Source organism: Schistocerca gregaria, chromosome 7 (genome assembly GCF_023897955.1).
Source record: "Schistocerca gregaria isolate iqSchGreg1 chromosome 7, iqSchGreg1.2, whole genome shotgun sequence".
Lineage (NCBI taxonomy): Eukaryota > Metazoa > Arthropoda > Insecta > Orthoptera > Acrididae > Schistocerca > Schistocerca gregaria.
Window position 1 is genome coordinate 465,950,001 of NC_064926.1, and position 26,952 is coordinate 465,976,952.

Here is a 26,952-nt window from a genome sequence, read left to right on the forward strand (position 1 = left end):
TTTTTGTGTAAGTTCTCTGTGGACGGGACAGTGGCCATTTATGATAATCATAACAATTTGTTGAAAAGTAATTATATTGTACTGAGAAAAATTTTTAGGGCTTTGCAGGAGAGATTTCTCTCTCCAGATCTGACACTGTTTAATTCCCAGTCCATAAGAAAGACATTAAATTAATTCAAAAAGAGCAGTTTCGCATCACAGTACACGCAAACAGTGACAATTCTAGATAATGCCGTCATAGATTGTTCTATAGTGAAGGGGCACACTCAGGAAAATTAATGTTGCCCTGTCAGATCACAATATACAAAATTAACAGTGAAAGGAATCAATGCAAAGTTATAGCCCAAGGCAATAAACAAAATATTGGTTACCATTTACCACATAAAGCAGAAAATGCTGTTATTACACAACCCAAAGATTTTTACATCAGTTTTCTTAAAGAGAGAAGGTAATTTTATAATAATATTCTTAAAAACTAGTGCCACTATTGCCTAAGTCAGAAAATTCTATTATATTGTAAAATGGGTGTTTCAGTAGCCAACTGTAACCTAAATTTTGGAGTTGCCAAAGGGCATGGACAGAGTAGGTGGTGGCAGTTCATTTACTAATAATGTTTTTTAAAAAATATAGTTTATTTTCTGTGTGCTACCTGTCCTGAAAGGTTTGTGTCTTGTGATGTGTAACATTCCTTTGCACATGGTGTTGCACTGGTGGATGTCTATTCTGGTACCACACTGGTTTACATCACTCTTTACATATAAATCAGAGCAACACAATCAGAGAGATTTATTGCGTAAGTGTGATGTATGTTACAATGAAAGTACAGTGAGCCATATGTTAAAATTTGTAGTACCAGTATTTGTATAAGTGTCTGACTGCAAGAGGTTTTTATGTATTTTTTAATTTGATTACTATATTAGACCAATAACGGTCATCTCCAGATCAGTCTGGGTTAATATAACAAAACATCATAATGTATGAGCCATTCTTCAAAGCAGAAATGTGGCAGCAATAAGCAACCAGTTTTGATAACTGATGGTACCGGGGGAAATGGAATCTGTTTAATATGAAAGACAGACTCATCCTACTTATAGAATGTTGCTACAGTCAATGTTACAAAATGCTGCAGGATGTTATTAACCAGGCCAAAACTACGTATTACGGGGGGAAGAAGGTAGCACTCAAAACAAAAATAAAATTATTCAGTTAAAGAAATAACAAGGTATGAGGTCAGTCCCAAAAATTACATTCTTCTACAGAAGAATGAAACTGTTAGTAGTCTACCAGAGTTATGCAAGATATTTAACAACTTCCATGGTTTAAGGTTAAATCAAAATTTTACTGGTTCAGGTAAGTGTGCAGAACTTTAAAAAGCTGGTACTCCAAGACAATTATGTCACATGCAACCACAAGAAAGGAGAATATTCAATAAATTAATAAATCTCTAGAGGGGAGACAGTAACTAAGATGAAATAATTTAAGCAGAGTTAGAGAGATAAGTGCCCAATGCACAGCCCTGTACCCCTGTCAATTGAGCAACATGTCTTTCAGGTACAGTTAGTTTTTAGATACATTAAAATACTCATTAGTAAAGCTGCCTCACACAAACAGAGAAAATAATAATGTAGACAATTATAGGATAATTCACTTGCTATCAGTGCTTTCAAAGTAGTAACACATATTAAAGTTGGCAGACATGTAACTCTGACTCAAAGAAGCATCAACAGAAAATGCAATTTACTCGTTAGCACAAGAGTCACTTTCAGGTTTGAATGGTAAGTTGAAAGACAGTGGTAACTTCCCTGATATAACAAAAATTTTCAATTGTGGGAGCATTCTATGCTTCTTGATCTTTGTAGAATTTGGCAATATCTAGCGAACAGGAGACAAAAGTTTTTTCCCTCCAGTGCAAGGAACAGGGACAAAATTAACACGTGACTGGGATGCTGCACAGTGGGAGGTCACACACACAGAGTTCTATCCTGGGTCCATCACTTTTTTTACTACACATTTGTCACTAAATATTGCAAATGATAAAAAAAATTGTTTCAGATATCACAAATGCTATAACGATGTGGTATGCAATGTAAGAGGGTAAGGCAATAAGCTAGTAGGTAACAGAAGCTTGTGGCAAATAGAGAGAAGGTGGTTGTGTAATCTTACACCTTCCTGGCAGATCAACCGTTTATCTTGGTGTCCAGTTGGGCACAAACATCTACATAACACGATATTTTGACAATGTACCTAGCCATCATATTCAGATGACACCAGGGGAATGAGAATCTTCACTACATCGAACCTCCTTTATACTCTTATCACTCCCCTCCCGTTCCCTCACTACTCAGTTGCTCGTGCATCAGGTGGACTGGTGATGGGATGCAATTTCTTAATGCTGGGCGCTAACTCTGGTCCTTCAGTGCTTCTGCCGACCTGTCAAGTGTGGGAACTGGTCTCACCCAAGGTTGTGACTTCAGCTGACAGAGTTGGGGCCATGCTTAACTGAGAACTGAAGTTGTTTTGGGACTGTGTTCTCACGGAGGCTATTGAAATACAAGTGGCTGAGTTTAATCAATCAGGACAGAGACCTCTCAGTAAAGTGTGGGACTCAGCACTCGGCCAACTGAAGTCACAACATTGGCTAAGAGCGACTTCCACGTCCAATGGGGGTGGGGGTGGCAGAAGCACTGAGGGGACGCAGCTCAGGCCCAGCATCAATTACTTCTCTCCACCACTCCGCCCAATGTGGTATTTGTCTGGGTAGTGACAGAAGGGGAGGGGAGCGATAAAGAGTATGAAGGAGGTGCAATGTAGTGAAGACAACTCATTCTACAGGCATCGCATGAAGATGGTGATAAAGTATGCGGACAAAATATTGTGTTACATAAATGGCTGACCTGGCTGGGCACCCAATAGTAACACAAAGAGAAAATTATTGTTGAACAGCAACAAAACACAGTCAACAGAGAGTATAACCAAATAATCATAAATCCGAAATTTTTAATACTTAGCACTGAAAACACATTACAAGTGTAATGGGAAGTTTACTTTTCAGGGTCTTGTACAAAACTGAATGCTGCTATCTTGACTATAAGAATAATCACTGACACACAAATGCAAAATCTTGTTTTACTCTATTATTTCCCACAGCATTTTATTTTAGAAGAATTAGGTGCATTCACAAAAACATGTTACTTCGCAAACTTAGGAAACCCCATTGGATAAGCATTTCAGAATTGTGGGGCCTTGTAATCCTTGTACTTAATTCTCACTTAGGAACAAAGATTTGGGTATAACATACCATCAGCAATGAGGTCACATGAGAGAGAGAATATGCTTAGGTAGGACAAGGACGGGAAAGGAAATTGGTCAGAACCGACTTGGTATTTGCTGTAACTGATTTAGGAAAATCCTAAAAGTGGGTGGTCAGAGGACTGAACACCAGACCTTCTGGAAGCACATTGAATGTGTTAATCACAGTACCACTCTGCTCAGTTCCCTCTTAGGATTAGTAGTTAATAATATGTTCTCATTCAAAAGGAATTAAACATTCACTCAAACAAGACTCAACAGAAAACAATTTGCATTTGCGAGCCATTTCTCTGACCATTATACAGAAAAGTGTGTACTACCTGCAGATTCAATTTTCAAAAGACATCAAACAAAACTGAAACACCCTTTATTGTCTACAGGAGTTTATTGCGATAGCTTAAAGCCTTTCACTGTGTTATTTATTTATTTGCACATAATATCATAAATCTTTTGTTTTATTGTTATTGAACTTAACTTTAATTTTAAGATTTATAATCAGTGTATTGAGAAGTAGGCAATGAACTGTTCTATTAATGGTTACCTTTTGCTCATACGGTCACAAAGAATTTGTGGGGAAATAATATATAATGATAGATAAACATACAAGTAGTGCATAAAATCATACAAGCAATTGATGAGATTTTGTATTTAAGGCAGTTGACAACAATGACTGGATGGGAAATGAAGTCAATAAACAGAAGGGTAGAAATTGCCTGGGATGTTTTTGGTAAGCTATACAGAGTCATCAAAATTTAATCTGTAGTCTGTCTGAAAAGGAAAGTTTATAAACTGTGCATATTCCATTTTCATATTACAGCAGAGAGACAGAACTTGAATGTGAAAAGCATTCAAAACCTGAAATTAAGTAAAGGGAACTGGAAGATGTAATGAAGACTGCAATGAAAATGACATGTAGCTTCCAAGACATAAAGTCAAGACAATTAAATAAAACATTCAGCACAATGGGGATGTGTACAGCATAAGACTTTAATGCACAGGGAAGTCTAGAGGAGGCCTTTATACAGATGATGATGATGATGATGATGATGATGATGATGATGATGACCATTATAAATTATTTGCAAACTATTCAACAAGAACAATGTTTCGCATTTCTAGGCACAAACTCTTACAGCATCAAGGAATGTACATGTACTCACCACTACTCCTGTAATATCACCTGCTTCAAACTTACTAATAGCAAGATCAAGTGATTTTTGCATATCTGCATTTATCCTTTGTGTTATAAGTTTATTAAGATCAATGGAGCGGCCCAATAGTTGCACGTGTCTCTGCTTTAAGAGTGTCTCATAACGATTAGCACGAGGATATGGCAAGAGATATGTGCCCTGGGCAACACATTCAACACGGAACCTCTTATCCAACAATATGCTGAAAATTAGAACAAAAAAAAAAAAAAATGAGCTGTTGCACACGGTTTGCAAGCACGCAATTTTATATACAGGGTGTTGACTTTAACTGAAGACACTGAAATGTATTAAAAACTACATATCTGGCCAAAAAAAGTTATAATTCCAATTTTTTTTTTTTTGTCTCGGAGGGGGACATCCAACATTACCATGCTTGAGAAGCCACCCCATCCCGAGTGTGTGTGGCAGGTGCAACTTTGAAATCCTCAATTGAAACCCCAGTTTTTTATTGCACATTACAATTCTATGGCAAAATCTGCATATGTTTTGACTGAAACAATTTTTTTGTTTTACCACAGGTGGCACTGTTATCAGAGGAACAGAAATGGGTACACAATCATAATTTACAAGATGCTACTCAATGGCCCTTGAATATCCAATGGCACATAGGACCCCACCTTCATGCTGCAAGGGTAGGACAGGCCAGTATTTCATAACTTCTAATTGGAAACCCCATTTGTTGTCTTCCTCCAACATATCATCATTTTAAACAGGGGACTACTCGATGTGCCACTGTGGCCGAGTAGCAAACTACGCGTATCATAAAAGGCGGTACACTGTGACTGGAGCTCACATATTGTGCAGATGTAGAGCAGATAGCGACTCTAAACATTATAAAACTTGTGAAGTGTTTATTGCCTGCACACCTACCTACCATCTGGAGAATAGACATGCAAGTGGATGAAGAATGTTGTAAGCACAAAAGAAAAAATTGAAAAGATACTGATTTACAGAGAACGTAGGAGAAATGTTAAAGCTGCTGTTGACTTGTACGCTGAGCATTTTCCTCAGAAAGCTCACTCTCACTCATTCTGCCTTTATGTCCCATGGCGCATACACGCCAGCAAAAATGAACGAAGTAAATGTGTTACAGGAAAAGCTAAAGAAATAGCTGTACCAGTGGCAGTGCACCAAAACACAGATAAGCATCTGGCAATTACACTGCAATTCCAGTATGTCTGCAGGTAGTATTGTCACAATACTGCATTGTCATAAGTATCATCCTTACCAAGTGTCACTGCATTAAGAACTTCATGGTGCCGATTTCCACAACCAGTACAACCAGGTAGTGTTTTGTGAATGGGCACATCAACAAACAACTCCCATGTTCTTTGACAAGGTACTATTTTCCAATGAGTCTACATTCACAAGCCATGGTAGCATTAACTGGCATAAAATGCATTACTGGAGTTCAGACAATCCCAACTGGCAACAGCAAGTTGGCTATCAACGTCGCTCAGCTAATGTATGGGTTGGCATCTGGGGGAGCAAACTCATTGGTAGGTATTTTATCAATGGCACACTGAATGGACACAAATATCGATGTTTTTAGAACAGGAACTACTGTTACTACTGCAGGATGTTGCCCTGGACATTCCAAAACATTTGTAATTTAATCATGATGGCTGCCCAGCACATTACACAATTGAAGCACGAAAGGTATTAGACTGCATTAACATGGGCTGGTGGATCAGCAGAGGTTGTCCTATTAACTACATTTGATGTCGCCAGATTTCTTTTGGTGGGGATATTTAAAAGATAATGTGCGCCAACAGGCTGAGAAGACATGGTCGACAGCATCAGAAACACCTGTCTGACATTCCCACAGATATACTTCTGTACTGCATTCAGTCATTTGAAAGGCAGATCACTAACGGTATTGAAGTTGGCAGTACTATATTTGACCAAACACTCAAATTGGAAAGGTAAAGTAGCAATCGCCTCGAGCCACGGCCACAGTGGTGCGTCAAGTAATCCCCTGTTCAATATGTTGTAATGGAGTTTCCAATTAGAAGATATGAAATACCGGCATGTCCAGTCCATGCAGCATGGAGGTGGTGTCCCACATGCCATTGAATACTCAAGGGCCATTGAGTAGCATGTCATAAATTACGAATGTATACCCATTTCCATTCCTCCAATTACAGTGCCATTTATGTTGAAACGAAGAAAATGTTCTAGACAAAACATATGTCAATTTGCCATAGAATTGTAATTTGCAATAAAAAATGGATGTTCCCACTGAAGATTTCAAATTTGTCCTATGCCACCCGTGTAGGGGGGAGTTGAGTGGGGCATCACTAAATGTCCCCCTCCAAGACAAACAAATCGGAATTATAACATTTTTTGATCCGATGTGTAGTTTGAAATATTTCAATGTGTTCATTAAAATAATGAACACACTGTATATTATAAATAGCATATTGACGCACCTTGCTGCAAGCTGCTTATAGTGAGCAAAAATCTGTTCACTCAGTTTGTACACGAACTGATCAAAACACAGATTCACTTCAGCTTCTACCTCATCATAGAGGAACTGCTTACGAAATACTGTCAGTGCATAAACAGCACTATCATTATACAGATCCAATGGGTACAGAACATACCTGAAACAAAAAAAATTACTAGATTCCTGGACTGAATGTGAATGTGAAATGCTACATAAAGTATAAAAACATTATCACTTGAAGAAACACAAATACAGAATAAAAGTAAATTCACCTACTTATTAATTAAACATGAATATACAACACAGGAAGCGTGGTAGCAAAAAAAAAATTGTTGTTTTACACAGATCACCTGCAGCATCAAAAATGCACTCAACAAAAACATTGTATTTATGAAGATATCAATTTATCACACCAATTGAAGATGGGTGGAAACCCAAAGCACCTTACCAAAAATAAAGCTATATTAGAAGTGGATAGGTGCTGTAGTCCTTCAAGTAATTTGATCCCCAGTCACGCGCTCAACCACCATTAACATGGATAAATTAACAGGAACATTATAGTAGTTGTTGCTGTTGCTGCATCAGTCTTATGCCAAAAGACTGGTTTAATGCAGCTCTCCATGGTAGTCTATACTGAGCAAGCCTAATCATCTTTGCATAACCACTGGAACCTACAGCCATGTGAACCTGCTTAGTCAGCTGTAGTCTCACTCTCAAGGTGGTCCACCCCCCCCCCCCCCCCAAATCTTACAATTCCTCACATTACCACATTGCCAATTTTTTAATGCCACAGGAAGTGTTCTATCAATCAACCTCTGTTTCTAGTCAAGCTGCGCCAAAGATTTCTTTTCACTTCAATTCAATTCTCTTGTATTTTGCCCAGATAACATCAATCCAGCCACTGAACATATAGAATCAAAGAAGTTGTGGGACATGGGAATTCAGGATAGGTGGTGCACTGCTGATCTATATCATTCCATCACCTAGAGGTCAGACTGCCTTATAAGCAATGGCCAGGAGCTCCGTGGGTATATAAGTTGCTGAGTGAAGAGGGTTGACTTCATCCTCATAATGTGCCACTCTTTACTGCACTGGATTACAGATTGCTGTACAGACTCATAATTGCTGTGCTGATAATGACTTCGCGAGGGTTTCCAGATTTTCCTGGAAACAAACAAATGTGTACAAAAGTGATAAGAGGATTCTAGCCACAGTTCAGGGGCACACAACCCTAACTCAGTACTCACTGAGTGAAGGTGCACATGGACCCAGAGTTTCTTAAACTTTGGCAGCAGCAGTTAATGCTGAAACAGCAAAACATCGACAGCAACAACGTCAACAGTAACAGTCCCACTTGAAACAATGGCTAGCACTGCAAGCCAAGCTTAAGCAGCAACTCCTGCTTTGACTAGCAGAGCCATTTCCACCTTTTTCAGCCAGAAGCTGAGTAATGGAGCAGCTGTAACTGGCACCTCCCCCTGCACTTCCAGGCAGTTAACATTTCTGATGCAGCATTCAAACATGCATGCCTTCTGTCTACTAATTCTAAATTGTTGAATTTGTTTTGCAAACTTAAAGCTATAGCAGACACACAAACTTCAGAATTTTCAAATATTTGTAAGTTATTTTCTTCGTATTATGAACAAAAGTCATACATTCTAATAAATTGTACACAGCTGAACTTCAAAGGTCTTTCCTACAAATGCCACTTAACACCCACTAACTCTAGTTGCCACCAATCATATGGAGATTCTTTTGCATGAGGTGTAATCATATGGTTTGCTTCAGACCAAGACGTGTGTTCACAAGCTCGACAGTTGGGCAAACCACCACTAGAAAAAGGTTCTTAAACTTGCTGCAGCTCGTAAGACTGCATGTCAGGCACAATGCTTATTCAAGGAATAATATGTGTTTTATATCGATAGCTCAACCGGCTCCAACAGAAAATTGCAGAACTAGGACTCAGACTACTCAACTTCTAGTAGTGATAGCACCATTAAAGGTTATCCCATTTCCATCCATTCAGAACCAGGAATTGAATCACTTATTCCCTAGCAGAGAGATTTAAAAAACATATATAGAAAAAAAAGAAAAAAAAAATTCACACTATCCCAGACATCTGAAAAAAGCTTAAAATTGGCCAAAATGTGATGATGTCCAAATCAAAATCATGTAAGACCCCAAAAATTCACTCTGAGGAAAATGTACCCTCTTGGAATTTTTCAGTTTCAATCATCATAACTGGACAAGGATCCAATTGGCTTCATTTCTGAGCCAAATTGTTTGTTTTGCCATCTATGTCAACCAAAAATAAAGATAAAAATTTAAACATTAAAATAATCAATTGTACTCCTTTAAAATGTTGTTTTAAATATTTAAAAAAGTCAGAAAGATTTAATATTCCATATACTTTGGCAGAATATTTGTTTATGAGATTCTTTCATCAGAGTTCATCGATCACACAGCCGATTTATTTGATGCAAAACTAAAACCCAATGCACCTTACCAAAAATAAAGCTATATTAGAAGTGGCTAGGTGCTGTAGTCATCTGGACAGCGCACTGCAATACTCTGAAATGGAATCATGCGACTGGTTGTCAGAGCAGGACATTCAGATTGATTTGGTCCTTCACCTGTTCTACATCCAAGGCACGATTCCATTTTTCCACACTGCTTGAGACTTTAACTATGCAAAATATCCTCACAATCATCTACAGCAAATGTTGCAGGTTGAAAACATTATGACTCTCTTGGAGTACCATCAATTCGCCAAGGAGGCTACTTCACTGTTCGACAATCTGAAAAGTAATGGTCAAGCACATGGACAGACATGACTATAGAGCAAGTGTTGATGAGAAATACGAACATGGCGGGCGGGCTCATGCATGCACGTACACATGTATCAATGTCATGTAATGTTTCTGTGGAGTGTCCTCCGAAACCTCTGACCAACATGTGGAGCTACAAGTGTCTCACAAAAGTTCGGGATATGGCATATTTAGGGATGACACAATCCTTTTGACAGTCCAAACAACCTTCTATTGACTGTGTCTTCTGGGTTGGTAGCCAATGACAGTGTTTCCTGTGATGAAGCTCTTTCACTTGGTCTGTGTGCTATGAAACTGACTGAGTGTCAGCGATCCAATGACATCCAATTACATAGAAAAAATGGAAGTCACAACTCTTTCCTGTGTGTCTAAAATGGTCAAGATCAAAGACACTCAGGGTGTATACATGGACAAAGAGAAAAAAATCCTGGATTTCCCAGTTAAAAATACACTTTCTCCCAGATGAAAATACACTTTTTCAGTGTTAAGTGACAGTACACTTTTCCTTGGCACTGCAAAACTTATCAATCCTTTGATGGTTTATGGTTTCTTACACTGACGTAGAATTACCGGCACTTTAGAAAATGAAACTCAGGGGGAAAAAAACATGCTTCGTAAAGATCTTTGATGTGCAGCAACATGTATGCTGCATATTTTCGTGTTATGAAAGTATAAATTCAAATTCTACCAAACACCACATGTTACTTTCTGAAGCATTGAAATCGAGATTGCAACGCGCTTTCGTAAGCCAGTCACAGCTCATATCACGTGATATCGCCAGCTGCTGACAGCACAGGACATGTGATGTAGTCAGCCAATAGCGAGATTACTCTCAAGTAGCGCAAACACACAAATAAGAAAAGTTAATGGTTTAATTTAATATACATATTGTTGCTACAAGAAAAGAAAAGCTTTCACATATAATATTGGTCTCTAAGATTAATAAGCTGCAAGAGAAGCTAAGCTTCCACATACAATGTTCATCTCTTTTGTGTGTGTTATACTTTAAGATACATCACATAAATGTGTCAGTAAAATTTTTAATAACGATGTAAATGTCTGATCTTCAGGGCTCGAAATTTTTCTAGATGTTCAACCGCAAAGAGTTGATTTTTAAATGAGAGTCAAACGCTTTGTGATTTAAGTAATTCATCTTACATTCTTGCAATAGTTCATCTTGTATAAAAGGACATTAACTTTGAAAGTAAAGCTTTTCAAAACCACCATTCACAATATTTTCCCGTGCCCTATTAGAAATAGGTTCGTTTCAGCTATGATGACGCAGGAAGCCTGTATGTTCATATGTGTAAAACATTAAAAGATCACGCATTAAAACGAATCTAATGTAAACAGCTTGTCATTTCACGCTCATCGGAGGCAATTTGTTGTTAAGAAGCACTGCATAGTCTTCCTAAAGCCTATGAAACACTTTTCTGTTGGCAGACGCTTGTATGAGCGCTGTGTTTTGTTGTATACGATGCATTTCCTTTGATACTTAAGTTTTATTTTCATTATTTTTTTTCTCTCATTCATGTTTTGTTCCTGCACTAAGAACGACAGCAGTGTGCTGTATGCAAACTGATGACCTGCGAGAATATTTGAAATATGAAATAGCAGCAAGGATTCCTGCAGTGTTCAACAGGATGTTGATGCAGAAAGGCATTAAGTCAATATTAAATGACATCCTTGTAGAGCTGGCGTCACCCAAAAATGACTTTTTTCCATCCAATGCAGTGTTTATAGAAGTTGGTGAGTTCCTGCTGCATTGGGTCATGCGGTCATCACCAGCAAATTACAATCAATTCTGCCTCCATTATGTCAACTACATCAATAATCACTGTAGTCTGGATGTCACTTTGGTCTTCAATGGCTACAACTCTCCAAGTACCAAAATGATGAACACACCCTCAACATCTCATCAAGAAGCCTTTTTGATTTATTTTAAAAACAAAGTGCGCTTCACCATTCTGTTATCGTGACATCTGACATGAGGTAGGATCGAGGTAATTCAAGCTCCTGGCAACATGAATATTATGACAGTAATGACTGCTGTGCATACTGCCAAGAGTAGTGCAGCATCAGTGATAGTAGGCAAAGACACCGACCTTCTTGCCCTAACAGCCCCTATATCCAACCCTGGAGTTAACCCCCAAATGCAAATACCAAGAAAGAAAATGCTGAATGCTATGTTTTCAGCAGTGAACAGATCTTTGCAACAACCTTCTTTTTTCCCATGCAACAACTTGTGCCATGTTCAGAAAGGGCAAAAAGGGATCATTTAAGAAGCTCAAAGAAGGCACCTGCTTAATGGAATGACTTTCTGTCTTCAACAAACCAGATGCTACACACCAAGGAATCACAGAAGCTGGAGAATATTTTCTTTCAGATTTGTATGGCTGTGGTGTCTAAGACAACCTAAACAGTGCCAGACATCAGCTGTACAGCAGGACTGTCGCAAAGCAATCCTTCAAAACAACATTTTATTGTATACTTATATGGATATGGTGTCTCATTCTTTCGTACATGTCTGAAAGAACAGACACCATTAATGACCTGCAGCCATCTAGAATGAAATTAGAATTATATATTAATACCTTCAGCTGCTAATGGGCGTTAATATGTATCAATAGGGACAGGTGAAAATGTGTGCCCCGACCGGGACCCGAACCCGGGATCGCCTGCTTACATGGCAGACGCTCTATCCATCTGAGTCACCATGGGCACAGAGGATAGTGCGACAGAAGGGACTATCTCGCACACGCCTCCTGTGAGACCCCATTCTCACCTTATATGTCCACACACTACATTCCTAGTGTCCCTGCCCAACACACTCATTACTCGTGTAAGACATTCTTACCAAGTCCCGTAAGAGTTTGGATAAATATGCGTGCATCCGCACAGAGGAAGAAGGTTATGGCTAGTATCGCCTGAACTATATACTTACATGGATATGGCATGTGTTCTTTCAGACGTTCGAGTCCCGTTCAAGGCACACATTTTCACCTGTCCCTGTTGATATATATTAACGCCCGACAGCAGCTGAAGGTATTAATATATTATTCTAATTTCGTTCTAGATGGCTGATGGTCATTACAGGTGTCTGTTCTTTCGGACATGTTTGAAAGAACAGACACCATATCCATATAAGTATATAGTTCTGGCAATACTGACCATGACCATCTTCTTCTGTGTGGATGCACACATATTTACCCGAACTCTTACGGGATTTGGTAAGAATGTCTTCACAAGTAATGAGTGTGTGGGTATGGACACTAAGAACGTAGTGTGTGGACATATAAAGTGAGAATGTGGATCTCGTGTGAGGCATGTGCGAGATAGTCCCTGCAGTCGCACTATCCTCTGTGCCCCCGGCGACTCAAGATGGATAGACCGTCTGCCACGTAAGCAGGAGATCCCAGGTTCACGTCCAGGTCGGGCACACATTTTCACCTGTCCCCATTGATATATATCAACACCCGTCAGCAGCTGAAGGTATTAATGTATAATTCTAGCATTTTATTGAGTCTCACTTCTGCCAACATCTGCAGTGGCTAAACAGTATTTGTATTGACTTCACCACCAGGTGAGAAAGGCACTACACCTTTAACTGATTTTATTCATTACCTACAGGTTCAAGTATGTAGAGGGAAAAAATGGGTATGAGTCACAAATACTAGTCAGTGTAAACCAATTCTGACTAAAGACAAACCAGCACCAGAGCTAGTGCTTCACATTATACCTTGCAACTGTAAATCTGGCTGTGAGTATAAGTTCATATGCAGGACAAGTGGCTTACGTTGAACAAGTAGAGGTGACTGCTGTGCTGGCCATGGGTGCACTAATCGGATAAACGTCAGTCTCTGACATCACACAAGACATTGAAACACTGGCTGACACAAAATGCAAAAAGTCATGTCCATCGTTTTTTCATCTTTTTAAAAGCAATTCAAATGTGTCCCCCCCCCCCCCCCCCACACACACACACATAATGCATTCTTGTCATTAATTTTTGGCCAGTGAGTGAGCATCAATTCTATGAACCAACCGAGCTTACAACAACTTTGCCCATTTTCATAAAAAACAATGTATTATTGTTACCATTTTTCCCATCTCGCGTAAATTATTTAAATTGCGGAAGTAAGGGATCTTGTGTCCTGCCCAGATAGCAACATCAGTTCTGACACACTGTACACGGACATTATCGAATCAAAGTGACTGTGGTGACTCAGGATAGGCAGTGTTCATGGTGACTCACTCAGTCTTGCCATCTAGAGACCAGAATGCCTTTATAAGCAGTGGCCACGAACTCCACAGACATACTGCTAACCAAGTAAAGACTATGGACCTTCTGGAATCTGGCCACCACTACTGGAGTGGACTATGCAATGCTACACAGAATGTTAATTGCTCTGCTGATAATGGCTTTGTAAGGACTTAAAACTTTCTGAAATCTAACAAGCATGCACTAAAGATTCAAACCACCTCATTAGTTATTGAATTTATTCACCTAAACGTCAGCATTATTCTGTAGCATCATACTTCAAAAGGTTCTATTCTCTTATTGTCTTAATTGTTATATTCCACATTTCGCTTCTGTACAAGGCTACACTCTTCAGAAACACCTTCAGAAAATTCTTCCTAACATTTAAATTTGTATACAGTGATAATAAATTTCTCCTATTCATAAATGTTTTTCTTGCTATTGGCGGTCACCATTTTATATCCTCTCTACTTCACAACTACTGTCGGTTTTTTGGTGCCCAAAAACCAAAACTCACTGACTTCCTGTAGTGGTTCAATTCCCCAATCCAATTCCCCCAGCATCACCTAGTTTAATCAAACTACATTCCACTATGCTTGTTTTGCTTTTGTGTTGTTCACCTTATAAAACCTCTTTTACGACACTATCCATTCTGATCAACTGCTCTTCCACATCATTTTCCAATCTCCGACAGAATTACAATGACACTGGCAAACCACAATGTTTTTACTTCTTATGCATGAAATATAATTGATTTTAAAAATATTTCCTTGGCTTACTTTACTGTTTGCCCCATATACAGACTGAATAACACCAGGAAGAGGCTACAACACTGCCCCATTCCCTTCTCATATGATACATAAATTACTCACTCCATCATAGAAGGCTCCTTAGTCTTCAAAATGTGATCTGTGAGTATCCATGGCATTGACATTTCAATAGGAAACTGGAAAAAAGAGAAATCATTATGACTGCTTAATTACGTCACAATCCATACTAAGAATGTCCATCTTACAAACAGTTCCAACCTACAATATACATATCCATAACCACACAATATAGGTAAAACAAAGAAAGTAACACATGAACAGAGGGCCTAAGGTACAAGCCAAGTCAGTTAGTTTTTCGCATGTTAAAATGACAAACCCTAAAACAAAATCATGCAAGAACATACTTATTTAATAAAAGGAAAAATAATTTTTTCTGTACTATTTATAAAGTATATAAATGTTTTTGAGGTTATGTCATTGTTATTGCAAAATATGAATGGCACTTATTCAAGTGCACATAGACATAATCATAAAATAATTAATTTGATGTTACTAACAACCAGTGTACCAGATAGGTTATCAACATTACAGAAATTGTAATAAAACTGCAATGATGAATGAGTACAGGCACCATATTAGCTAACATCTGTAAAATGCATTGCACTTGCCTGATTGTTATCTTCTTTTTGTCAAACAATAATTCGTGCACTGAGGAGGATATTCGTGTTAGATTAATTATCAAAGGTTATTTTTACAGTTTTGTACAAGCCAAAACCAACATTCAAATTTTCTCATCACATATATTTGCTACAAAAATATATTAAATTAATATCTCTGAATTAAAGTAGGAATATGATAAGAAAAAGCCAGTAACTAACTAGAGCTACTAATGACACTTCAAAAGCTTTTTACCTACCTACTGATCTAATTTTTAAATTTCATGTTCTATTAAACTACTGCAGTAGAAGACTACTGAACAGAAGACTACTCGACATTACATATTATTTTAATTAATCTGAAGTGCTCTTCCATGTTGATACATGGATTCTCTGCAAATTTTCAGCAATGGCACTCACTGTCATCTTCATCTTCAACTTACTATTTATCAATGCTTGGCTGGGCTCTCACCGAGACTTCCTCAGTCAGGCAGCAGGGTGTTGTAATTGGGTTGAGGGATAGAGCCATGTTCTAGTGCTATTACAGTGTTCACATCTCACTTTACACTGCATCTTTAATAATAAAAGTGCAGGCTCCTTGGCCTTTCTAAGAAAGAATCTACTATCTCTGTTTACTATGTTCCTGTCAAGTTTGATTTCTACTGCTGGGTGATTTCATCTCAAATCATACAGATCATGTCAACTCATGGTCATGAATTTATCCGGAAAAATATATATTAGACCTCTATATCATAAATGTTAAGAAATAAAGTATTTTCGTTTCATCTTAATTTCTGTAAATGGTACTGCCCTTTGAAAAATATATATTTTGTAAATAACTCTTAAACCAGTGTACAACAAAAAGATATAACTAATAAACCAAAGTACTGGAGACCTGGCAGATGTTTTGCATTAAAGTTCCCTCTCAGTGTGTTGAAATTTAGTTGACACCTGCACTCTTATAGGCTTCATTTAACTTACAAATTTAAGATGAAAATACAAAATTTAAGTTAATGTTTCCACTTAAAATGAATTTTTTTGTAATTTGGAAGACACGAATGCTATCTTTTCTGTCCTATTACCAGACACTACTGATGTAATTATAAACAGTATCTTCTCTGCTCCAGCCACCTGTATTCTGTATATATTTTTTACTAAAAAGTAAAAAAATTGCATTTTTACACATTTTTACAAATTATTTACTCGAAAACCCCCATCCAAAAATTTTTGAGAATTACACAAATTATTGTTTGGTTAATATGTAGCACTGACTGGAAACATAGTGGGCAATATTTTTCTGCGCAAAGTGTTAAAAATTTTTCAACATTCTACTTACTTCGCATCACTGAATTTCTAGTGTAAAATATGCTTGTAGGCAACACTGTTTCCCGTGCTCTTCTGTTTACAACAAATGAGAGAAAACTTGCTCATAAACCATTCTGCAATAAGCTTTGTGTTTAGTTTTGTTAGACACTATGTCAGTGAGGAAATACAGTAGCAAAAGTGAGGTGTGTGGACTGTGAGAAGAAGACACAAGAAGGTGGTGTTTAAGAAAAGTGAAAAACACATCACTTTTGTTGGACATCTGTCGGAGGTATTGCAGAAATATCTTGGTTCTCAAGTAACGGTATTAGCGCCACATCCATTGTGCAAGGAACTCACTACAAGAATAAATTTAGTGACAACCCACCTGAACAATCACCGTAACACAAATCTGAAATGGAAGAAGACAGTGTAGATGTTGATATTCCTGGGTGCAAAGTTGCTGAACGATGCATGTTAGCAATTCTGCTGTAGTGCCTACTACATCCCCCATTAAACGTCCAGGAAAGGCAAGAACCACAAGAAGGAAGTTTTAGACTAGCAACATCTTCTCAAAATTTCGTGAAGTGTATAATGTAGATGCACTTGGTGTATAACCTGAAGATAGTGATATGTGCATGGAATGTGATGTGTGGTTTCAAAACCTAAATAATGCTATCCCAACAGCAACCTATACTGAGACGGTACTGTTACTGATACTGATAACAGGTAGCTACTCTAAGCAGCAGATACCGCAATACATACCCACTTCCTCACATATTTTGATTTCAAAAACTAATAAAATAATGATGAGAAGGGTATTTGGACATGCTCAGACTCTTACTGTGGGCATCTAAGTGGTGACAAAGATTGCAGCAGGCAAAGTCCTAACCAGGCTGATGTTATCTTTGTCATGGTAAAAAAGTTAAAAAAGATACAAAGAAATGTGACAAGATCAATAAGAAAAGCATATCTCCTGATGAAAAAGGAGAACCTGAATTTAAAAACTGGTCTTACAAAATTCTACTCCTTATGACCATCATCATCATCATCATCATCATCATCATCATCACTATTCTGCCAAAAGGCAGGTTTTCACATGGTAGTTCTCCAGGCTGTCCGGTCTTCTGCCATCCTCTTCAGGTCCGCATAATTTCCTCTTCCCTTTATGTCATCTATCACCTCGTATCTCCTTCTTCCTCTCAGTCTTCTCCCACAAACCAATCCTTCCAAAGCATCTACTAGCAAGCACTTCCTTCTCAATGAATGTCCCAACCAGTTCTTTTTCCTTTCTCTTACAACCTTCAGCAGACATCATCTCTCACCAACCCTTTCCAATACTCTTTCATTACTTACTCTTTCCATCCAGCTTATTCTCTACATTCTCCTCCACATCCACATCTCAAATGCTTCTAACCTTTTTTCATCCTCTCGTCTCAATGTCCATGTTTCTGCCCCATATAGTGCCACACTCCAGACAAAACATTTGCCAAGCCTTTTCCTTAGTCCTTTATCTATATTGACACCTAAGAGTCTCCCCTTTCTGTTGAATGCCTCCTTTGCTATGGCAATTCGAGTTTTCACCTCCTGGTGACATCTCAAGTCTTCAGTTACTGTGATTCCGAGATATTTAAATTGACTTACTTGGCTAATGCTACATTGTCCTATTTTAATATTGGACAGTCTACGTCTTGTACTGATGACCGTACTCTTTGTTTTTGCTGTGTTTTTTTGCATCCCATATTCCACACAAGCTTCATTCAGATCTTTGAGCATGTTATTCACTGTCCGTTCACTTTCTGCCACTAATACCATTTCATCAGCAAATCTTATACATTCTATTCTCTTTCCACCAATACATATTCCTCTTTTCCCATCTAAACTTTCCGCAATAATCTCTTCAAGGTATACGTTAAACAACAGTGGGTAAATGTAACAACCTTGTCTAACGCCTCGTCCAATGCTGCTTCCTTCTGACATTTCATTTCCAATCCTTATCCGTACTTTCTGAAGTAAATATAGATTCTGTATCAGTTCTCTCTCTTTCCAATCTACTCCTTTCCTCTTCAAGATATCCATCAGCTTGTTCCACTGAACTCTGTCAAAAGCCTTTTCTAAATCTATAAAGACAGCAAAGATTTATCTACCCTTTTCCATATATCTTTCCCCTATTGTTCTTAGCTGGCCAATAGCATCTCTTGTTCCTTTTCCGCTTCTAAATCCAAACTGCTCCTCTGCAATTCCTCATCTAGCTTGCCATATAACCTTCTGTTCAAAACTCTCAGAAAGATTTTAGCTGCATGAAAAATTAGACTGGTGGTCTGATGCTCTTCACATTTTTTAGTATTTCTCTTTTTCTCTACTGGTATCATAACTGTTGTAGCGAAGTCCTCAGGCCACTCCCCTTTGTCATATACCTCGTTACAGAGGTAGACTATTTCTTTCCTTGCCTTGTTTCTCAGACTCTTCAACAGTTCTGCTGGCAAATCATCTATTCCACATGCCTTTCTATCCTTCATCTCCTTCAGCACCTTTTCTACTTCTGCTTCCAAGATGGTAAATCCCTTTCCATCTTCCGGCACATATTGCTCTTCTTCAAACTTAATTTCGCTTTGCATTTCATCCCCCTTATACAGACATTCAATATATTCTTGCCATCTGTTCAAAATCTCCTGTTGTTCTTCTGCTAGAGTACCATTCCCTCTTTCTATTTCCATGTTATTCCTCTTTCTTTTATGTTCAAAAACTCTCTCACTAGCCAGTCTATACATCATTTCATATTTTCCCTCTCTCTCCATTTTCTCTATTTCGTCGCATTTCTGTTTCATCCATTTTTCTCTTGCTTCTTCAGTTTCTCTTCTTAATTCATTATTCAGTTTCCTGTACCTCTTTTTGCCTTCTTCAGTTTCTACACTTTTCCACTTTCTGCGCTCTTCCATCTTTTTCAACACGTTTTCTGTTATCCATTCTTTCTGGTGCTTTGGGATACTCTAATTTCTAGTACTTCTTTGGCAGAGTCCATGAGTCCTTCCCTCACTTTTATCCACTTGTCATTAACACTTTCATCAACACTACCTCTTTGCCATTTTTTCAATAAATCTGTTCTCCAAATCTGATGCCTTTCCTACCTCTTTGAGTCTTTCTATGTTTAGTCTTTCCTTTGCTTTACCTCTCCAGACTCTTTTCAACTACACTTGTATTTCTCCCATCACTAGGTTGTGGTCTGAATTTATACCCGCTACTGGATAAGCTTTAGCATTCTTCAAACAGTTCCTAAACCTTTTTTTGTATCAGTATGTAGTCCAGCTGATATATTTCCCTATTCAAATTTGATATCCATGTGTAATGCCTCCTTTTGTGGTGTTCAAATAATGTGTTACCCATTGCTAATGAATTTTCTTTACAGAAAGTAATTAGTTGTTCACCTCTCTCATTTCTTATTCCTAATCCAAATTTTCCTATTGTATCTTCAGCTCTTCCTTCACCCACCACTGCATTCCAGTCCCCCATGATGATAATGCAGGCATTTCTATTTTCTTTCTCGATGAGTTCTTGTATTTTCTCATAATATGACCAAAATTGGTAAAATATCACCAAGTGAAGGAAGTATGCACGTGTATTTACTGCACTACTTTGAAACTTGCCTGAAGTACACAGAGATGGGCCTGATGCTTTTGTGTATATGCCAAGAGTTGCAAGATAAATGTTGGTTGCAGGACTGAGCAATGTGTCCTGGTGCTCAAGTGATGACTGTTGAAGCGTTACACTTCCAGGATGCTGACAATGACACTACCTATGCACTGTGGGAGGGAGGATAGTTGGTGAAGAACACAGTAGAGCCAGAGAAGTTTCTTACAGAGGTTAGGCATTGGGTTGTGAAAGGAATAGCTCACCATCATATCCGGAGGATTCAGAGACAGGTTATAGCAGAAGTAAAATCAGCCACATCCCAGATACATTAGTTCTTTATTTCGACTTTGCAAAGAACTAGTCTGTTGCTTTGCAAAATAAAATTTAAAGTTACCACTGGCACACATCACAGGTATCATTATTCACATGTGTTGTTCACTTCCTTGGAACATCACACTGTTTTGCTGCTGTCAGTGATAATCTCATCCATGACAATGCACATACATGTTACGCTGTCAGCCTGTAAATTGATGACATGGCATCTAGAGGCCATGCATTTTCTACTTCCTAAAGATGTGTAGGTGACTGATGGTGCAGCACCTCATTATAGAAACTGCTTTCAACTTTATGAGCTTGTTCAACATTGTGGTAAAGGAATTAAGACCAAAAAATGGATATTTTCAGTGATAGGTCATGGAAAAAGTACACGTGATGAGGTAGAAGTTCTCTGTAAACATCTTGCAGCAAGATTTAATAACCAGCATGAAGCTGTTGAAGCTATAAGAGATGCTATTGGATCTGTACACACCTTATCAACATTAGTAACAAGCACGAAACTCTTAATTTTAAATGAAAGTACATTAATGGAATTCCATTTAAAAAAAGAGAGAGGAGTGGTCTGCTATGAAGCCTGTGGTAGGAATTCAATCAAGTCACTCCTGGATTGCACCCCAGAATGGCACATACATTTCAAGAACGGTTCTCCACAAAATGCAGCCTGTTACTATATGTGAAATGCAGAGACCATGGTATACATTAGAAGACTTTGTAGTGAGCGACTTCATTTCTTGTGTGTATGACAATCAATGTTGGGTGGGGCAGATAATAAGTGTCTCTCATGAGCTGCAAGATATAACTATCTCCTTTATGACTCCTGATAGTCCTGCTAATGCTATCAAATGGTCACCATCAAAAGATCACCATGCAGTTTCCATTTCCCAAGTACTGTTCTTGCTGGACCATCCTTCTCTGTGTGCAAATTCAGCTCGTCTATACAAGTTAAATGAGAAGCAGATGAAAAAAAACAAATGAACCCTTTTCAACAGTGCAGTGTTGATTGTAGGCAATTATAATTCATAGAAAGTCATAAAGAAGTAAAATCATGACAGAAGACTACAATAATTTGTGAATAATATCATAAAAAGAAAAATGGTGTGTGTATATTCTGTATCTCATATTTGTTATAAAATGCTCTCTAACAAAATTATTAATTGTTTTCACACACACTTATAATGTTAAGTAATTATTTTATATATAAAAACAAAGATGACGTGACTTACCAAACGAAAATGCTGGCAGGTCGATAGACACACAAACAAACACACACACACACACACACACACACACACACACAAAATTCAAGCTTTCGCAACCAACAGTTGCTTCATCAGGAAAGAGGGAAGGAGAGGGAAAGATGAAATGATGTGGGTTTTAAGGGAGAGGGTAAGGAGTCATTCCAATCCCGGGAGCAGAAAGACTTACCTTAGGGGGAAAAAGGACAGGTATACACTTGTGCGCGTGCACACACACACACACACACACACACACACACACACACACACACACACACACACACACACAACCATCCGCACATACACAGACACAAGCAGACATTTGTAAAGGCAGCCAGTGTCTGTGTATGTGTGGATGGATATGTGTGTGTGTGTGGGGGAGAGGGGGGGGGGGGGCGCACATGCGTGACTGTATACCTGTCCTTTTTTCCCCCTAAGGTAAGTCTTTCTGCTCCCGGGATTGGAATGACTCCTTACCCTCTCCCTTAAAACCCACATGATTTCATCTTTCCCTCTCCCTCCCTCTTTCCTCATGAAGCAACCGTTGGTTGTGAAAGCTTGAATTTTGTGTGTAATGTTTGTGTTTGTTTGTGTGTCTATCGGCTTGTCAGTCAGCACTTTCGTTTGGTAAGTCACATCATCTTTGTTTTTAGATATATTTTTCCCACGTGGAATGTTTCCCTCTATTATATAAGTAATTATTTTGATTCATAAATATCAGTTTTGCATGACATTTACTTAAAATAACAGATCAATTTAAATATTTAAGTGCCTATAATGTTTTGATCTTGAGAGTAGAACTAGGTCTACTTAAAAAAAATTCTCACATTTTATACAGCCAAGTATTGCCCACACTGATTGCACATTCCCAACGTACAATGACCAACCAACGTAGCATGAAATTTCAGAACATTTAGGCTGGGGGTTTTAGAAAAAATAATCTCTAAATAACAAAAAACAGATCATTTCATATTTATGTGCAAATATTTTGACAATTTAAGAATTTCATGCATTGATGTCATGGTTGACAGTTCTTTCCATTTCATCATTTTTCAAGACATTTAACATGCCCCTCCCCCACCCAAAAAAAAAAAAAAAAAAAAAAAAAAACACTCAGGAGTGTGTATGTACTAATCACATGTCATAGTACTGGGAACAGGGTATTTATTGAAAATGAAATCAGATCTCTATCACCTTTGGTTTCTTTATTACCATCTTTCCTTTTGTTATGACATTTTCACAAATACTCTCGTTTCGGGAGATCTGTAGTGTCTTAAAGGATCATCATAAAATCAAAATATTGTAGTATTTGAGACGTATCATGTGGAACTTCAACATATATTTTATTTAGCAAAATCTGAAATTGTGATGTGACACATTACTGTTGTCCTGAATGATCTGAGATTAAACCACCCTGGTTCTGTATGTACACTGACCCAGAATCAAGATGATTGTTGGGTAACTGAACCAACCCGGCATTCATCAGGCATCTGAAGACAGCAACATATCTCTCTGGCAAAAATTTATGGAGGACCTAAGATTCAAACAAGGAGAGTTCTGGATGGATTAAGTTTTAACCTTGTATTCAATGATCTCACAGGACATTACTGATTATGTGAGGCTTGCCACAAGTCACATTTTATCGCAGCCAAGCTTCCTCAATCAAACAGCAGCAGAGCATACAGAGAGGGATTCTATGCTTTGCGGAGAGATGAAGATCTAGTAGTACTTCTGGCTGACGAGGGAAATATCACAGTGGTCCTTAATGCTATAGAGTATTGTAGCAAAGTATCATCACTGTTGGAGGATAATACATGCAAATCCCTAAAATATGATCCTACTCTGTCATACAGCAGAAAAACAGCAGAACTGCTGAAGAATTCTGGTCTATCGGCATAGCTTAATCAAAATCCACAAGGAACACATCCCACTGAGATCTACTGTTAGTGTTATCAGTTCTCCCCCCTACAGGTTAAGTGGTTATTACACAACAATCCACCGCGAATGGTACTGGTCCAGCACGACAGCCATCTAGAGGTAGAGCGGTTGAAACTACAAAAATTAGCAGACATATTATCTGTGCGCCAGAACAGACAGCAGTTCTACAATGCCATCAATCGGTGCATGCACCCTAGGCAGCAATAACTCACACATGCACAAAGGGAGTACCTCAGTGTTTTCCATTTGTTATTTGCTTATTGTTCGGTGGTTAGTAGCTAATTTCAATTTTTGTGTTGGGGATTTTCTGCATTTTTGTCAGTAAACAGGTTTTCATAAATGTGAAAAAAAAACTTTCTTTAATGCTAGTTGTTTGTGCAAGCATTTTTTATTTTGATTACTTCGTATTATAGAAATGAAATGGAGCAAAGATGCATTAAGCTTCTTACTTCAGGCATACAGCGCTGGAAGGTGTCTATATGACCTGCTGTATCATAATACAGTATGTTGGCAATCGTTTATTTCTGAGTAATATGTGTATAACGTTACATGGTGATTTTTTTATCTGTATCGTAATGCCTTAGCTTACGAAAGTTCTTGTTTGCTTTAATTGCATCCCTTGCTTTATTTCAGCGTGCCAGAAAAGAGAAACTAGCAGTGATGGTGAGAAAGTCCGTGCAGTTTCGCCCAGTGCAACAGACAATGACTCCAAAACTCTTAGTAGCACATTTCATTCCATTTTCCAAACTCGGAAAAATAGCACACGTGCACCTTCAAGTATTGGTCCTTTAAAGTGCAAATTGCAGTACATACACCCACAACAACTTTTGAAATGGTAGGCTGTGCTATTCTATGACCAAAAACCTACTCTTTCGATTCCCCTATCACCAGGAAATGTAATGTCACAACCAGCCTGCAACATGGACATGTCCTGGTATTTTATCGGGCACCTAGGTTGGTACGATCACAAAACATTTAAATATATGACTTAATTCTTATTTTCGAGAACGTGAGATAGCCTCCTTCATGACTGTCACACTTGCTCATTCCATCTTCTATCATAGAGAGCAGCTTCTCAAAACAGGCCATGTCCATCCTCACAAAGTTCCGCAATTCTTGCAGATCTTGAAGCCTCAGTTCTCTCATAAGCAATATAATCCCCTGCCTTCGTTCCTTCTTTTCAGCCAATGTCGAACTCAACAACATCTGGTTTTTCGTTTTTGTCGTCGTTCTACTCTAATCCAAAAATTTACTGTCACTGCCAGAGCAATAGCTTAAAAAACAAGTGGGTCCTCCACGCGCAAAATGTAAATTTAGGTATAGATGTATCTGTGTAATCAAGTGTTGTAATATAAAACTAACTGTTGAGTCTGTAATTCAGTTCAGTAGTAACCTACATAATAGAATAACAATTACTTAACAAATAATGATAAAAACAATTTCTTATTAAATAGGAACTTTCATATCACATAAATAATTTGAATGAATGATGTTCCAATGTGTCATGCGGAGCACTTGTGCCTCGCATGGTAGGACAAACGACTTTACTAGAGATCAGACGGTTCTATTTGTGTTTCACTTGTTATTACCATCCACTTCGCATGTGTGTCAGGTATATCCTGCGTGGATGGTATAATAGGTCTACGTGAACCAGCTCGTAGTCACAGATATGCACACTTGGGGTGCTGGTGCATAGGTGTACGGTTTATGCACATCGTGTAATAGAGGCTTTAGCCAAATATTTAACAAAACTACACTTTCATCTTGCCTGCGATATACTGCAATTTGCCCATATTCAGCAATCTTGATATTTAAAGGGGTGCATGTTCATTATTATAAGTAATCTGTCCCTCTTGTGCAGATGTGATATGAAAACAACATTTCTGTTTCAGCTTTATTCTGAAAACTGTGATGACAGATAAGTCTGTCACACCACATAACTGACCTCACTGAAGCAGAAATTCTGTAGTTCTAGTTGACTGGATTTAGAACACTAAACATTGAGATTTGTGAGTTTTTCAGCACCTACTAAAGATGTTTATGACTAATTCCTTGGCTCAGTCTATTACTCAGCATACATTAGATCCTTAATGACCGATATTTGATATACACACAATATTACGTCAGGCCAGGGTAGAAATATGGTTTTATAATTTGTACAAAGAACATATCTAGGAAATTATAAATAATTTATATTTTTCTACTCACACACACACACGCACACACACACACACACACACACACACACACACACACACACACGGCAATAAACCATAAAATAAAAACACATATCATAAAAGAGGAAACAAAGGCCAAAATAAAATAACTACATGGAAACTACCAATACATGAGGCTAGTTAAAAACTACAGAAAAAATTGATGATACGTTGCTTAACATATTGAACTACCCACCTCCCAACCTTAAGAGTTCACACACCATATGAGATATACAAAAGCAGAGAAAAATAATACAACAGCAGCTCTAGTTTAAAATATTTAATTCCATGGTCTGAAAATTCAACCTTTTTTTTTTTTTTTTTTTTTTTTTAACCATGCACTATCCTGCTACATCTGAAACTGTTTCAGAAACTGTTAATGTATAACACCCGATAAATAAAATATCTGGACACCACTACAGAATGTGGACTTGACCACTATATATCATGAAGAGGCGGAGAGTAGTGTATTAGTAGCAGAGGAGCAGTAACAGCATACTGGGTCAGTCAGCAGAGCTCAGTGACTTCGAACATGGACTACTCACTAGATGTCATCGGACTAACAAATCCACAAGAGGCATTTCAACAATTCTCAAGCTGCCCAACTCAACTTCTGGTGATGTGACTGTGTAGTGGAAATTTGAAGAATGAAGGACAGCTAAGCCAAAACGAGATTGTGTTCACAGAATGGACAAGAACCACTGAGCATTGCAGAGGGTGGTTGCAAAAAATTGCACGAATCAGTGGAAGGAATCACTCTTGAGTTCCTAAGTGCTACCAACCATCCAGTTAGCACAATTATTGTGCATAG

The 26,952-nt window shown here is 38.1% G+C and overlaps 1 protein-coding gene across 4 annotated transcripts in view; it reads right to left on the reverse strand.

The window, feature by feature from the left end:
• LOC126281181 (cytoplasmic FMR1-interacting protein) overlaps positions 1-26,952 on the reverse strand; it is a 140,480-nt gene that overhangs the window by 36,769 nt on the left and 76,759 nt on the right. For all 4 annotated transcript variants that reach the window (XM_049979874.1, XM_049979876.1, XM_049979878.1 and 1 more), the window contains 3 exons: positions 14,931-15,004; positions 6,953-7,126; positions 4,470-4,701 (listed from right to left, as the gene is read on the reverse strand). In XM_049979874.1, the coding sequence (XP_049835831.1) occupies positions 4,470-4,701; positions 6,953-7,126; positions 14,931-15,004 (480 nt within the window). The remainder of the gene's footprint in view (positions 1-4,469; positions 4,702-6,952; positions 7,127-14,930; positions 15,005-26,952) is intronic.